At 49.2% G+C, this 15,796-nt stretch overlaps 1 protein-coding gene across 1 annotated transcript; it reads right to left on the minus strand.

Moving 5' to 3' along the window:
- Positions 1–1,036: 1,036 nt before the first annotated feature.
- LOC144139370 (uncharacterized) lies at positions 1,037–15,575 on the minus strand. Its single transcript, XM_077671736.1, has 6 exons — positions 15,272–15,575; positions 8,757–8,973; positions 7,427–8,261; positions 6,063–6,330; positions 3,407–3,655; positions 1,037–1,819 (listed from the first exon to the last, which is right to left on the minus strand). Exons 1-6 carry the CDS (start codon positions 15,510–15,512, stop codon positions 1,230–1,232), a joined length of 2,400 nt encoding a protein of 799 aa, XP_077527862.1. The 5' UTR covers positions 15,513–15,575; the 3' UTR covers positions 1,037–1,229.
- Positions 15,576–15,796: the final 221 nt, after the last annotated feature.

A 15,796-nucleotide genomic window follows, 5' to 3' on the forward strand; every position in this document is an offset into this window, starting at 1 on the left:
GCTGACGCAGTTTCAGGCAGGTGGCGCACGAGCGCTACGGAAGCGGGAAATTTGAGTTGTATTGGGTGGTAGCAGTGAGCGGATAACGGCGCACTGCTCTGCACTTCCGGTAGCTTTCAGGTTGGGTGGAACGCCTTAAATTTTTTTTTTATTTCTCGTTTTACCACGTGAATTGCCTCAGCAAGTTGACTTGCACACGCAGGTTTCCATAAAATCACGGTTCTGCGCGGCTGGTGTGCACCTGGTCTACTCACTTGCCATCACGCTCAGTTGTCACGCGGCACACTATTTTACCACTTTTACGTTTCCGATTCGCAGTTTAACAAATCACCGTAGTCAATTTTATGAATCGGGTGACTAACCCCTTCATAACAATGAGAATATTCTGTCACTCGCAACCTGCTGCAATAGCACAGTGGGCAGAGCGTCACGTTGCTGCTTCGAATACCCGGGTTTAAATACAAAGGGACCACGCACGTGTTGATTTATGTGCTCTTTAAACCCCGGCCATTTTGGTGAGTCACACGACGGCGATTTTTCACTGAATGAAGCACTTACAATTTTCGCTTTAATGTGGCAGAAGTAATTACAAATTAGGCGCCACCCACTTCCAGAGTTCATATGCATTCATGCCTCCCTCACTACCTTAACTACCTGTTGCGCTCATCGTAAGCTTCCTCAACTTCATTACACAGCTGTCGGGCAAACTGGTGCATTATGATTGAGAAATAGAGCGCGACTTGGACAACAACACAGAGCAAGGACGACGGGACAAGAGCGCTTGTCCTGTCGTTCTTCCTTTGCGTCGTTGTCCAAGTCGCGCTCTATTTCTCAATCATTCCCCAACTTGCTGACCAATCCGAGGTGCCCTCCTTTTCAAATGTAGCCAATGAGAAGTTTTGAAGCTGAGTTCTAAAAGAACTCGTGCTAGAAGTAACATGTACCAACTCACCGATCAGCAAACGCTTCTGAAAACACCTCGTTGTAATTTTCCAACACAAATGATACAACACGAACTTTGAGTAAAATACGGGATATGTTTTCATTTACACGTCTCGAAGTTCTTTACAGCTTCTCTGTGCTAAAATTACAAACTTTCCCAGAAGGAGCGAACTGCTGCGTGGTGAATTGCAAATTCCATTGGTATATGAGCGACTAGACATTACAGCTGTTTACTTCCTAAGAATGTTGTAATATTTTCCATCCTTTACTCGCACTACATTGGCATTTTAAACCTGCGAGTCCGCATCGAAAGCAGAATGTTCCGGCGGAGGCAGATGCGTCTGGCAATGATTCATCCTGATGCACTCACAACGACCTAACCTATTGAGCGTCCTGGCTGGGCATTGGAAGGCTTCGGCGAAGCGACGATCGAAACCGGCCGCGTCGTCGCACAGCTCAGCCGAATTCGCTTCGCCGCACTGCGTAAAGCACAGGACACGGAAGAACAACTTCTCGTAGTTCAGGAAAGTCATCTGTCCCATATACGAGCTCTCATCTTTGACTGTCGGTACGTCGGCCTTGAGGTCCCCTTCGGCATGCCAGGACTTGTCGGCGGTCGCCTCTGTTCCTCCACGAAGCCGTTCAGCGCGTGTGCCAGCAACCCTGAGGGTCTTGAGCAACCAGGAAAGCTGCCAGGACCAGCGGAAGCGCATTACTGCCATCGCGAGGCGGTCGTCCACAGGTCGGCCGAGAACAGCGGATGAGGAGTTCACGAAGCACTTTTTGATATACTCTTGCTGCCAGGGCACGAAGAAAGCGACGTCCCTGTCGAAGATGGCGCGCAGGATGGCGCTCCCCAGGGTAGCGTACGCAATGTCTGGAATACGGCAGAGAATGAATGCTGCAAATGTTTCATTCCATGACGGGTGTTGTTAAAAAAAATAACTTTACTTCGGGCATGTATACTGCCCTTTGTGCGGTATCATTGCAACGCAATAATGAGTAATTCGGATACCTTGAGCTTTTACCCTGAATCTGTTATTCAATATGTCATTATCATTTGTTGACTCCTAAAGCTCCATTTTCCGAAGGCTCCGCTTTAAAGCGGATTCTGAAAGGACCGCTAAACGCATCCGATAAAACAACGCCATACGCTTCCTAGGTAAGCGAATATTTCTGAAAATATTCTCTTGCTTTAAAGGACCAACACCTGAAGCAAACTTTCTTGATGATTTCACACATAAACAGAGTTTAAAATACGCCTGCAACCCATTGCCGCTGCTACCCGTCGCGGTGGCTTAGTGGCTAAGGCGTTGTGCTGCTGAGCAGGAGGACGCGGGTTCGATTCCCGGCCGCGGCGGCCGCTTTTCTGGTGAGGGGAAAAGCAAAAACGCCCGTGTGTGCGCGATTTCGGAGCCCTCCACTACGGCGCGCGTCATCACCTGCGTTGCGTCGGCGCATTAAACCCTTCAATCAATCATTTCCACAACTACCTCTCTATAGTTTCATTGCTCGCGTCTCCGTTTTCTTAAACTGAAGCTTACCCCTCTTTTGGATTCAGGCTGCATTATCAAATCTTTAAATGTGCCCCAGGAAAATGTTAACAGCTATTCATTCAAACGAGCGGGACGATGCAGGCGTTGCAAGAACGTCTTCCCCTGCTTGTAATTTGCAGAAGCTTCTTCACTTCCAACCACCAATAGTTCAACATTATCATCATCAAACTACTTGGGTCCACTGCAGGACGGAGGCATCGCCCATTGGCCTCCACCCAGTCCCGTCCTGCGCTGCTCGAGTCCATTTCAATTGCCTCCGAATTTTTTGTTTTCGTCCCTCCATCTAGCTAATGGCCTTCCCTTTCTTCTGGGGCGGTATTGTCGAGTTTTGTCCCTTTTGCGTCTCTTTCAAAAGTGTCCCTTTTGGCAAGCCCTGATTGGCTAAAAGCAAACAACCGGAAGTGACGTAACGCAAGCGCGGCAAACCTACTGCCAATGCTTGTTGCTTAACCGGAAGTACGTCACGAGGAAGGAAGGGGCGCAAAAGGGACGTTTTCAAAAGGGACAGTTACGAGAATACCGCCCCTGGACTCTTCTCTCGGTACCCATTCTGTTATCCTTGTGGTCCACCGGTCGTCATTTCGTGTCACTACATCCCAACTATATTTCCTTGTCCTAATTTGAGCTACAATATCTTCTGCTGGCGTTTTTTTTCCCTGATCCGGGAGGCTCGTTTTCTGTCCCCGAAAATTACACTAATCCTCCTTCGTTCATGACTTGTTGAGCCGACCAATTTTTTTTAACATTGTTTAGTAAGGCGCCAAGCGTCCGCAGCTCAGAATCGTGCCTTTCACCTGCACGTCCTGCACAATATCAGTTATGTCACTTAATGTCAAGTCTATTTAAGATCTCCACGTTCTGCCATGCAAATGACAACGTTGGAAAAGTGCACTTTAGCGGTCGCTTACACGTGCGCAACGTCCCGTCTCGAGAAAAGTCGGCGAAGATGCCGGTTCCGGAAACGTATGCTGTGCTGATCACGAAGTGTTCGTCATTCCGGTAGCCCAGGAGACCGGTGACCTGCGGCAGCCATTCGTCGGAGGATACGGGCCCGTCGCCCACGTTCGCTGCAGTGACGGCCGCGAGATTCGGCAAGAAGGCCGGACCTAAAGCGACATCAAGCGGCGTCGTGGGGAGGCTCTCGTTCCGGGTTTCACCTGCGGGTGCACATACAGACATCTGCCGTCAGCGCAGTACCACATGAGTTTGGCTGAAATCGCTCGGAAATGACACGTTCAAGTACTCTTGGTGCGTTTCTCGTTCTCTTATGAATTTCAGAAAAAAAGAAAACGAGATACCAGTGTAAGTGGCCACGAAATAACCAGATGGGAATTTACGATTTAGCCCCTATAGGGAAGTGCGCCGGATTCTTAAATCATCATCATCATCATCATCACCGGCCTATCTACGCCCACTGCAGCGCAAACGAATCTCCCATTATTCTCCAATTACCCCGGTCCTGTGCTAACTACGACCAATTTATCTCCGCAAACTTCTTGATCTCATCTGCCCATCTAACTTTCTGCCACCCCCTGCAACGCTTGCCTTCTCTAGAGATCCACTGTTACCCTTAATGACCAACGGTTATCTTGCCTTCGCATTACATGCTCTGTCCAAGTCCATTTCTTCCTCTTAATTTCTACTAATATGTCCTTAACACGCATTTGTTCCTTGAACCACTCCGCTCTCTTCTTGTCCCTTAATGTTACACCTATCATCTTCCGTTTCATTGCACGCTGGGTCGTTCTCAATTTAAGTTGAACCCTATTAGTGAGCCTGGAATTTCTGTCCCGTAGGTTAGTACCGGTAAGATGCAGCTGTCATACACTTTCTTCTTCAGGGACAGTGGTAGGCTGCGATTCATTATCTGAGAATGCCTGCCGAATGCACCCCACCCCATTCTTATCCTTCTAATTATATCTGCCTCATGGTTGGTATCCGGGGTCACAACTTGGCCTTAAAGGAGCCATGAAGACAAAATACAAGTTGGGTTTATTAGAAAGACCGCTTAGTCCCGATAACAATGATACCAATATCATCGCCATCTTCGAACAAATAACGGAGATATGAAAGAAAACGTGTGAAGCAGTCGCGACCCCCTAGGCAATTTCCCGCAACTTTTCTATGACGTCACGGAACCTTGTTTGTGCAATTGGCGGCCGCCTAACTGACCTGTCGCGACGACACAACACTGGACGTCTGTAAAGGGGCCTCTAGTTCCATTTCACCGCATCACTTGAATGCTAACGTGCAGTTAACGCACTGAAAATTATGATTTATTGTTGGCCCGTGTGACGTCATTCTTGCTCATAACACGTCATTGTGGCGGAAAATTTGAAAGTTTTTAAATACTTCTTGCTTTTTTTTCGTTAAAAAGCATCTTTTGTGGCTCTAATGGAGCTGACTGAGATACTGAATCCTAGTTCTTTCAAATTAAACGAAGTTGTATTTTCTCTTCATGGCTCCTTTAAGTAGATATTATCGCTTACTACTGCCACGGCCGCGCCACCTATCTCAAACCGCTGTGCTGTCCCTAGGTTATTGATCATTACATTAGTTTTCTGCATACAATTTTCAGGCCCCCGGTTCTACTCTGTTTGCCCAGTGCGGTAAGCCTGCATCCATAAACTCTATATGCATGTGCAGCCCCACCTAGGTGAAGTGTTGTCACTCGTGTTTATAACCAAGAAAGTTCTAGCTTCTGTATCCCCAGAAATGTATCGCACGAAGTGAATTTTTTGCCGCCAGATGAACAGTGGAACAATTGTGGTCAATACTAGGTATTCGAAAGACAGTTTCAGTAAATTAGGCCCCAATATGTCTGAAACACTACTCGACATTCAACATTTTGCTATTCGAGAGATGACTTGGTGCGAGAGATGACTTGGTGCTCGTTAAAGAGCAGGGAAGTTGGTATCAATATCAAAACAATCCATTTCAGAGAATTCAAGATCGGGAGCGTGCACTGCCAATCAGGAACTTCTGCCGCGGAATTTCGGAAGCACCACTCGGCAATTAAGCGTTGGTGCCATTAAAGGTAAATCTAATTATCTAGTCTGAGATGAGTAATAATTCTTATTTGAAAATATTTTTTTTAATTTGTAGGGATATTACAGTTTCTAATAATATTCAACTATTTCCCATGTAATGTATTTCTAATTTCGCAAAAGAATTCTTAATTTATCAATTCTAAAATAATTTGCCATCAAAGGTAATTCTAATATTTAATAGTAATAATTACCAATGAGACCGTTATAATTTCTTAGATTATTTCTAGTTTCTGAATTCTACTTAGGTAATTTATTAGGAAAGGTAATAGTATATTGTAAGAACGTAATTTGGTGCCATAAAACGTTCCTATTCTCACCGTAAAAAACGAGTCGGGCCTTTTCAATCCTCCGGGAGTCGATGGAGAGGCCATTGTTGACCATAATTACAAATGAGAGACCGTTCCAATTTCTTAGATTATTTCTAATTTCTGAATTATAATTTGGTAATTTATTAGGAAAGGTAATTATATCTGGTAGAACGTATGTTGGTGTCATAAAAAGTTCCTATTCCCACCGTAAAAAACGAGTCGGGCCTTTTCAATCCTCCGGGTGTCGATGGAGAGGCCATTGTTGACCTTTGGGTCCTTCTTGAGCGTGGAGACAATGTCGTTGAAGACAGCCCTTGCCAACGCCATTTGTTCCTGGCTCTGGAAGGTTCTCGCCACCCACAGAGGGTAGAGGCGGTAGAAATGCAGGGCCGTCATGTTGAGGCAGCGCAGTTCGAGGGTAGCTGACGGCGGAGCATCAGTGCCTTGGCCACGACGCGGTGCATGCTTCATCACCTGCAACAACAAAACAAGACGAACAAAGAAATTGTCACTCAGTGACAGGCAGGATGTCATGTCTTCCAATAAGACCACTACAAAAACTGTTGCTTGAATTGTCTATGTCAGTTTTATATAGTGTGTGTCCGAGTTCTCACTAAGTTGCTTTAGTCTGAAGTGCGCGGACACTTGGGATTTTGCCTTTTTATCCAGGTTAGGACGTTACGTTTTTGTGATGCCTAAGGCTGATATAATAACGACGATAGTCTTTTTTGGGCTACTTGAACGGGAAATTTTTGGTCTCTGTCTGCATGTCTGCGTGTCCATCTGTCACTCGATTTGTCACTCGAGACGTAGAGGGGAGCTTAAAGACCTGTTCACACTTGCGACTGCAGCGACCACACGCGGCAGGAGCGATGCCATTCCTGTCGATCTTATCGCTCGGCATCGCTTTCGTCGCGCGACAAGAGCGATCGGTCTTGACCAGTTTGCCGTCGCCGTCTCGCCGTCGCTCTCGACGAGGAAAAAGGAGGGGAGAGCTCCTGCCGTCATATAATGCCATAGCACCCGGATACGGTGCGATGTCGAAACTGAGTCACATTCCGAGCAAAAACAAAACAAGAAAATCAAAAATAGGTCGTCGCCATCGCTCGTGTCGCGGGCAAATGTGAACACGGGGTGTGGCGGTCTCCCAAATCGCAGAGCTCGCTTTTGTCGCTCCTGTCGCAAGTGTGAACTGGCCTTAATGAGAATTTCCCGGTGTATCAAAACTACTGGTCACTGTTACTTATTTACTGGACTCATTTTTTTATTCTTTCTTGTCGTTATCAATGGCCTAACATAAAAATCTGCTGACAATCTAGGGAAGCTCGGTGAACAATCACTTCGCACACTGAGTATAGCCATATTGGCACAAAATACAGCATAGGTTTACGCAGCACGAAATCTCTAATTTATAAATAGTGACTTGCAGGGCACAGACAATTTCTTGAGGATACGTGTGCAACGATACTGTAAGTAGTTTTTTTTTTTTTTCGGCCACTTTAAGTCTTTACTTTTAATGGCTATGTTTCTAGGAATTCTGTTAGGCTGGGAGGATGTTTTTGTTGTTTACCTGGGAAAGAAGCAGAAACAGGGAGTAAACTCCAGCCAGCTGGATCGATTTCTGCCTCAAGTGATCGATGATGCGGGTAATCACCTCCACTCCTTTGATCTCCAGCCCAGGGCTAGGTTCCGTATTCTTCAGCGTAGGCGGAAGACCTTGCTCCAGCGCATCTTTCCAGTTGACGTCAGGGGCCGCAGATGTCAGTTCGCCGTAGCTCTTCAACGTCGACCAGTTCCGGCTTTCTGCAACAATCCGAATGTTCTCGATGAAATGATCAAGAGCAAAGAGCGTGGTAAAATTGCTTTTCGCAACAGCAGAGTCAACGTCGAGGCCTTCGAACGCGTCGATGACGAACTCCATGGCCGCGTCTGAGTCACGTTGGAAGGTTGACGCCAGCGTCTCTCCCAAGGTTACGCCGATCTTCCGCTCTCTGGAGTAGATTACTCTCACGAAAGAAGCCAAGCCGCTGCCCAGAGACGTGCTCACCGCGAGCTGGACTAGCGCACCGAACGAGGGAGCATTTGTCCACTGCCGCGTGTGCGTGCCTATCGCTTTGAGGACGGCCATGACGCTTCCTGCCCGGCTGCGGTCACCGGTGGTCTTGATGCAGCTGACGTGAAACAGCGCCATCTGGTTTTCGAGGTTACCAGGAGACTCGCTCGAGTTCGCCGAGAAGCGCGTGGCCATGTTCACGAGCTGGTCGCTGACGCGGCGACGGAAAAGGGTCCCGTGCTCCGCGCTGTAGGGTCGCCGCTCTCGGTCCCACACGCGCCAGCGGCCGCACACGCTCTCGTAAAAATTCATGCAGGGTGCGGCGTCCGGATTCACTGCATCCAGCATGTACCTGGATGTTAAAAGCATGGGGAAGCCTTCTGAGCGATGCTATGTTACGGTCCTAAGTATTATTGAAGCAAAAATGCACAAAAACAGACATGACAAAGAGAACTCCACAGGACGAGCGCTTAACTTTCTGAAGTTGGTTCAGAAGAAGCTGGTCTTCAGAAGATCGCAGAAGCTTTTCTTTTAGTTCTGTCTACGACGTATCCTTGCTTTTGCTGCAATATGACGGCTTACCAACTTCCCGATCTGTCGCTGCTACCACTGGTTTATATGGCAGTAACTTCTGCATGCATGCAGGCAGAGTAAGTCATTTTTTTTTTGCGTCCGGTGGGAATAACAACTGATAAATTTTCTAAATTAACTTCTCAAGAATTCCGGACAGAGCAAGTAAATGCGTAGCAGGATAGGTAATCTGTTTTGATTGGTTTCAATACTGCACGAGGCATGTTGCTTCAGCGGCGATTCCTTAACTCTGTGCAAATATTACAGGTCTACTCACAAGCTGAGATTGCGGCATTGAGCTTCTGCGTCACGGCCACCACAGGGAGTCCACAGCTCGGGGGCCGCGTACAGGGCTTGCTCTGTCGCATTGCGCTGGCTGCTGAGGTAGATGGCAATGGATATCACGGTGAGAAAGCCAGCGGCGCCGACGACGACGATGCAGCAGAGCCACTCGACTATGGTGTCCCAAAGCGTGGCGAACCAACCAGCGGCTTCTGCACAACCCACACACACAGAGACTACACGTTGTAGTGGGCATGCGTTCGAATGGCTTTAAGAACGGTAACCGCACGAGTGGGTTCGAGTTTGTGAAGGAGACACTGCACCCTTATGCACGGTCAAAGCAAACCAAACCCGAAAAACGTTAAGTGGGTTAACCAAGGTGGGGTTATTGTGCAAAGTATGTACAACCGCCGTAATTTGATGTTGATACGTTATTGCCAGTGTGAACGAACATAAGAAAGCACACTTGAAAAATTTTAGCAATGCATAGAAAAAAGTTGTGCGAGTGTATATTTAAGGAATTCGTTCATTTCACTGGCCACAAAATGCACCGAAAACTCAATGAACCAACATTCCTTACCCGTCAGACGTGTTTTACGGTTGTATCAGCACTGAAAAAGAAGTATCATGAGTTTACATGTAGAGCTGTTGCCGATTTACGGATGCTGGCGCGCATCAGTGAATAAAGCCTCCAGTACTGGATAGGGAGCTACGTCTGACACAGTGCAGGCGCTGGAGTCACAGTAGGAAGGGGGGAGCAAAGAACGTCCACTTTACCGTGAAGTGCATGGAGCATCGCTACTTCGCGCCACTGAACGCAGCAAGCACATGTACAACAAGAAAACACAAAAAATAAAGTGGAATGCAGTTCTTTCTGGTAATGAATTGCTGGAGCATTGAATACGTTATCCCACCGTTGTAGGTTCTGATCCTACCCACCGCCCTTGCTTTGTCGGACGCCAAGTCAGAACTGGTAATATTCCTTGGATATGACCGAGATAAAGGCAGACGGATGGAAAATTTAGTCAGTGGGCTTGGCCAAGGTACACTGGGCATTACAGCGACACTGTGCAAAATGTTTGCATGTGGAATCATCTCCGTGGGAGGTCCCTCAAAGGCATGCCTACATGAACTGCAGCATGTTTCAACCGAAGTTGCCGAAAAACACCTTGAGATTTAAAATAACTTGCGCCAACGTGAACTGCTCCACAACAACTAGCGTGCTACAGTGCTCCCTAGGTCTCCCTTTCAGCGAAATCTGCTTCGTTCTAATGATTGGCAGTCTGACCCGTTCACATGCCCATGTGCATCCGCAGCACGGTGGGCTCATGCTTTCAGGAAAATTTTTGCTTTTAATATTTGTAAAAGATTGGTAGCTTGTCGCGTTTTTAAATTATGAATGGTGCTACTGAAAAGTCGCGAGATAGATCGCTCTACAACACAAACATCAAAGGTATATGCTTCACTGTTGAAATGACGAATGGCACGGAGTCGCAGGAGAGACCACATTCAGGATCCTCAAGTGGCCAGTAGGCCTGGCAGTTTATATTCCGGAGAGAGAGAGAGAGAGAGAACGTTTATTTGAGCTTTCTAAGGTGGGAGTGGTTCCCTAGTCCGGGAATCCATCAAGTGAGCAGAGATCCTTCGCTCTGGATGCCAGGAGCTGCTGGACGTCCAGACGGTCGCTGGTCACCAGGTTCTCCCACAGCTTAGGGGTGGGAAGAGGGGATCGGAGAGGTGGAAGTTCGGGATTGCACACACACTGTATTATAACATGAGCTAGAGTTCCGGGTTGTGAACAAAACTGGCATACAGCAGAGTATTGAGTTGGAAATATACGATGCAGGCGAACTGGGTGAGGAAAGGTATTGGTTTGTAGTCTGCGGAGCAGCGATTCTTCTTCCTTGGATAGTGCAGGGTGAGGAGGAGGGAAGTGTTGTCTGTCGGTCCGGTAACTAAGTGCCACATTCCGTAGTCGCTGGTTAGGCCTTAGTACTCGCAGATTGACTTGCACGTTAAAGGAACGGGACGTAAAGTTTTACAGCGGAGCTGTTTAGGCCGAGCAATATCCGTCAACCGCACCAAAAAATCTCGAAGTGTGAGGGAAAGTGGCGAGGAGGCAAGGAACCTACGATGACGTGTTGGGAGGGTGCGCCTGAAGAAGAAAATAGTGCCCTTCCACTCAGTGAAGAAGGATGACTTGCGAATCTGGAAGCGGAACCCGGAATGCACGAAACGAAATTCGTTTGTTTGTTATTTGCGATCGAGTAATTAGCCTACGGTTTAATGAAACTTTGAAGGACTCGAGATTTATTCTAGTGGACAAACATGCAGCTGCCCGTTTCCCTCCCGCGTCGTAGGCAGCTTACTGTCTGCGTATCACACCACCCCAATCCGCTCAAACACTGATGACACCGGATAGTTCGCATTGGGGCGGTGGACATACACATTTAAATCTCCCGCCAGCACAACGCACATGTCATCAGTGAGGGCATGAAACCTAGTATATCTGAGCGTGCACGCACCCCCCCTCTCCCTCCACTCCCAACACGTGCCTGATTAAACGGCAACCAGTTATGTTTGCGTGCTTCGGAGTGAAAAGAGGCACCGCAAGAATTGTCGCTCTGAAAGCCCTTCAAGCTGAACAAGAAATATTGGCTCACGTCGACGTTGCTGTTCATCCGGGAAAGATTTCCAGCTACTCGGCGAGCTGGAACTTGCGGTGGAAAATTGCACCCATTCGCGTTTCTGTTCCGGTGGACCCTCCTTCGATTCCCGTTGTTATTCCTCCGAGCAAACGACACGCATCTGTTCATAGGTAGCTAAAACCTGGAAGGACTCGAGCTTTATTCTAGTGGGCAATCATGTGGCTGTCCGTTTCCGTCCCGCGTCGCAGGCATCTCACTGTCTGTGCAACGCACCAACCAAAACCCAAGTCGCCCGACCATTGAGGTCAGCTGACAGGTCGCATTGAGCAGCGAGACTACCATGTTTAAGTTTCCCGCCAGCATAACGCCTATATCATTGGTAGCAGCATGAAGCACGCCCGCTTGATGGAACCAAAATCCTTATTTCCAATGAGTTGCCGTGCACGAAGACTGGCTGTGCATGAATGTACCCCTGCCTACACCCCCAACTAGTGCATGCATCAACCGGCAACCGGTGATGGGCGCGTGCTTAGGCGTGAAATACACGAGCGATAAGGTCGCGTGGAAAGCCTTTCATGCTGAAAAAGAATTATGGGCTCGCGTGGGCGTTCAAAGCTGGCAATTTACTCCGGTAACGTCTGATAAGGGAGCTAAGGCCATTATCAGACGATTGCACAGCTTGTGAAACAGGCATCGGTGGTGGCGAGGGGAGTAATAGTTGTCAAAGTGGTGCCGGCGGGGCAAGGAGGAGCGCCGCAGTGGCACCGAGTAAGTCGGCTTCACCGGAATGAAAACTGGGGGGTGAGGAGGGAGGGGGTTAGACATACTGCTTCGCAGTAAAAACTGTTGTGGGGGTCCCGTAAATCGAACCCGGGACCTTTACGCCGTGCAACTGGCAACCTACCCACTGGCCCACACCAAAGGCCCAAAGGGTGCGCCGTTAGCGGAGGCGGGGAACAATAACATGTGCGGCCAACTGGAAAGAAAAAAAATTGCCGCCCATCTGCTCACTTTGTTGCAAATGTCGTATAAAGACGACCGTTCGTCTGCCGCCACTGCACGCGCCACTAGTGCACAATGTACGCAGTAATGCGCGACTGAGCACGATTTGAGCACAATAGTAGTACAAGAGGAACCGCGATACAACACTGGCACGATACAACTGTTGGCGCCACCTGGAAATGGCCGTCAGAAACACACGATCGTGCGAAGCTAGGGCCACTTCCAGGTGGCACCAGCAGTTCCTTAAGCGGTGCGGTCGGTGTTTCGTATTTTTTTTTTTAAGCAAAGCTTTACTACTTTCTTCTAGCGGTTTCGCGGAGGATGCGAAAGTTAACCTTTTGACCGGAGACACACCCCCCGGCGACACAGCCCTCGCAGCTTATCGCGTGATTCGTCGGGCCTGCTGTCGGAGCTGCGCACAAGGCCCCGTTTTTAGTCGTTCTGCTCACGTAGCGGCAAAGGCCTCGACGGTAGCGGCCGCTCAGCTGATCGGCAGCCGACGAAACCCGCAGCCTCCCGCGCATGCGCCGCTGGGTCGTCTCGGGCTATGTGACTCATCTTGCGCCGCGTTCGCCGTGAAAGAGGAACGCCACGTTCGCCGACAATGAAGGCTAGGCTGCGCCTCCTCCAGGGACCGCACGGCTTTGAGCCGTGGTCGGAAATACCGCTACATCAAAGGTTAACCAAGTGAAACTAAGACTCAACCACACTAAGCCAAGCTTTTAGATGCGACTGCATCTCATTCACTCGCCTTGTCCCTGCATCCGGCGTCGGCGTTGTTGTCGGCGTCCACCCCTCCCCCATTCTCCTCGCCGCGTGAGCTGCGCTCTCCGCCGCTCACCCCCTCTCCTCTCCGATAGCGAACACTCTCTCGCGAGGGGCATTGGACAATTCGAATGGATTGGCTTGGCTTGGCTTGGATTGGATTGGATTGGATTGGATTGGCTTGGCTTGGATTGGCTTGGATTGGATTTCGATTGGATTAAAGTGGATTGTGTTGGATTGTGTTGCGTCACAGCCGCGGCAGACGCACTGGCGCTGGCGCGTCCCCTCACCGTTATGAGCGCTATAAAACGCGGTGCCTGCGCCGCTCCGCTCCCTCGTTCCAGCGCCGTTCCTCGGCTGTCGACCGCTGCAACGTGAACCCCCTATGCGTCGCACCTACACAGGGGTTCCCGCGAGGGGAGGTGGGAGATTTTTGCTTTGCATATCCAAGGTTAGCTGAGCTAAGCCGCAACAATTTTTTTCACGGGCAATTCCAGGGGAAATTTTTTATACGGTGGCTATAGTGTTTCATTTGCTATCGCCAAAATCAAGCATCCTGTTTTTTTTTCATAAAGGAAAACTGCAAATGTCACTTACGTATTGGTGTTTTGCCTCAGCTATGCGTAATGCTTTGTTTTCACTCAGCAATGTTGACGAGTATGAGCATTGCCTCTGGACTTTGATGTTTAGAAATGGATGTGGCTATAAAAATGCGCCGTTCAACCTCTGCGTACTTTGGCTGGGCGGCTGGACTGAAGGACAGACAGACAGACAGACAGACAGACAGACCAAAATTTCCGCGTCGAGGTAGCCCAAGAAAGACTATCATCGTTAAAAAACGCGACCCGTGGTCGGAATCAAACCTGGGTCTCTCGCGTTATATAACCGGCATCCATCCGAGTGAGCTATCATCGTATTCTGGCGCGTATATATTATGGGTTCGTAGCGCGGGCGTTGGCTCGGGACTTGGCGGCGGATTATAGCGCGTGCAAACGCGCTCCACTTTGGGAGAGACGTGAAAGCCTGTGGAAGAAACGATCCGGGCCGGCTAGTCGTGGTGGACTTTCAGCGGCAAGGTCCGAAATAGAAAAGAGATGGAACAGCCTGGCCTTCGAAGGAGGGAGAGAAGTCGCCAGCTCCGCTGTTTCTCCAGCATTGCACCGCTAGTTCAAGCTGCGCTATTTTTTAACACGAAAGTGTTTTATGCCTGGGTACACAAACATCACTGACGTCATATCCGTCACAGAAATTACATCACCAGAAAGAGTTCCATAGAAGTGGCAGCCCACAATCAGTCTGGTCGGAACTGGAGGTGTGAAACACTCTGTTAACTGAGCCATGAAGTCATGCCCGGATAGCTGTACGAACGCGCCTAATGTCCTTCCCTTTAACTTGTCCATTCAGATGGTGCTGCGGTGTGGGAGAGGTGAAGCGAAATAGTGCGTCATGACGGTAATGAGCGCCAATAGTTGGCGCCCCGATAGGGCAGCGTATAGCAGCGCAAGCTGCTGTGTTTATCGATCCGCCGCCTATGCGGAACGCCGCTCAGCTTGTGGAACGCGCGGCTGAGCTCGTCGCAACGCAAACGTCTGGCGTACACGCCACGGAGCAGGACCACTGTGGGTGCACTTTCGCCGAAGCGACCCGCCAGCACGACGTAGCTCGCCAAGCACACCCACAAGACTGCTGCCGACCCGTAAATCATGGCCCTTTCGCTGTAGCGGACCGTGACTTCACCAAACGATGCGCCGACAACCCGTTCGGTTTCGTTCGCACGGTTTGCGAGCGCCTGGGATTTCAATCGCAATGCTCCGGCGCCTGTAATCCAGTGTGTAATATTGACGCGTCCTACAGTATTATACCGACGAAATATAAATAGCGATGTGCAAGTTCATATCGATGCGCAATAAACATTCAAATGTCCCTGTGAGGGCACATTTCACTTTCGCGCTTTACCGATTCATACGAAAGACGGATAAACCATATTTTTATTACCAACCCAAAACCTCAGAGTGTGCTCGCACCATTGCTTTAAGCACATCGGTTCAAAAAGAGATGTGCGTGTATGTATTTTGCTGCTAAAGATTAGTCTCACCTTGATCTTTTCCGGTTGGCGGTGGCTCGCTTGCACCAGGTGATGCTTCCTTTTCAGCAGTCTCACCTTGGTCTTTTCCACTTGGTAGTGGTTCGCTTGCACCAAGTGATGTTTCCTTTTCTGTATCGTTCGGAGGAGACCCTGGCTCTGGTTCCGCCTGCTTGGTGGGAGCGCTGTCCATTTTAGAGGGGACAGTGACCTCCTTGCTGCCGTGACCCCGGGCTGCGTTGGTGCTGTTCATGTCACCCCCGACGTTCGAGGGGACACGCTTCACTTTGGCTCTGCTGCCTTGTGCTCCTTTCGTCGACCTGGGCGGTGAAGGGAACCAAGGGAACCAAGAAGAGAAGAGCTGCTGTAAAGTGGAGCAAGGATGACACAGTGGAAGACAAAGGATGACACAGTGGAAGACATTCGAATTCTAGGGAAAGTTGAATTTTTAACTGGCGGAAAAATGGATAAATTACAAGAGTGTGGCCTGTTGTGCGATTCCCGAGTAACCCTACTACGGATACGGGAGGGCGACCT

This window comes from Haemaphysalis longicornis, unplaced genomic scaffold, assembly GCF_048455015.1.
Source record: "Haemaphysalis longicornis isolate Haplotype H1 unplaced genomic scaffold, Haemaphysalis longicornis Haplotype H1 scaffold_5, whole genome shotgun sequence".
NCBI lineage: Eukaryota > Metazoa > Arthropoda > Arachnida > Ixodida > Ixodidae > Haemaphysalis > Haemaphysalis longicornis.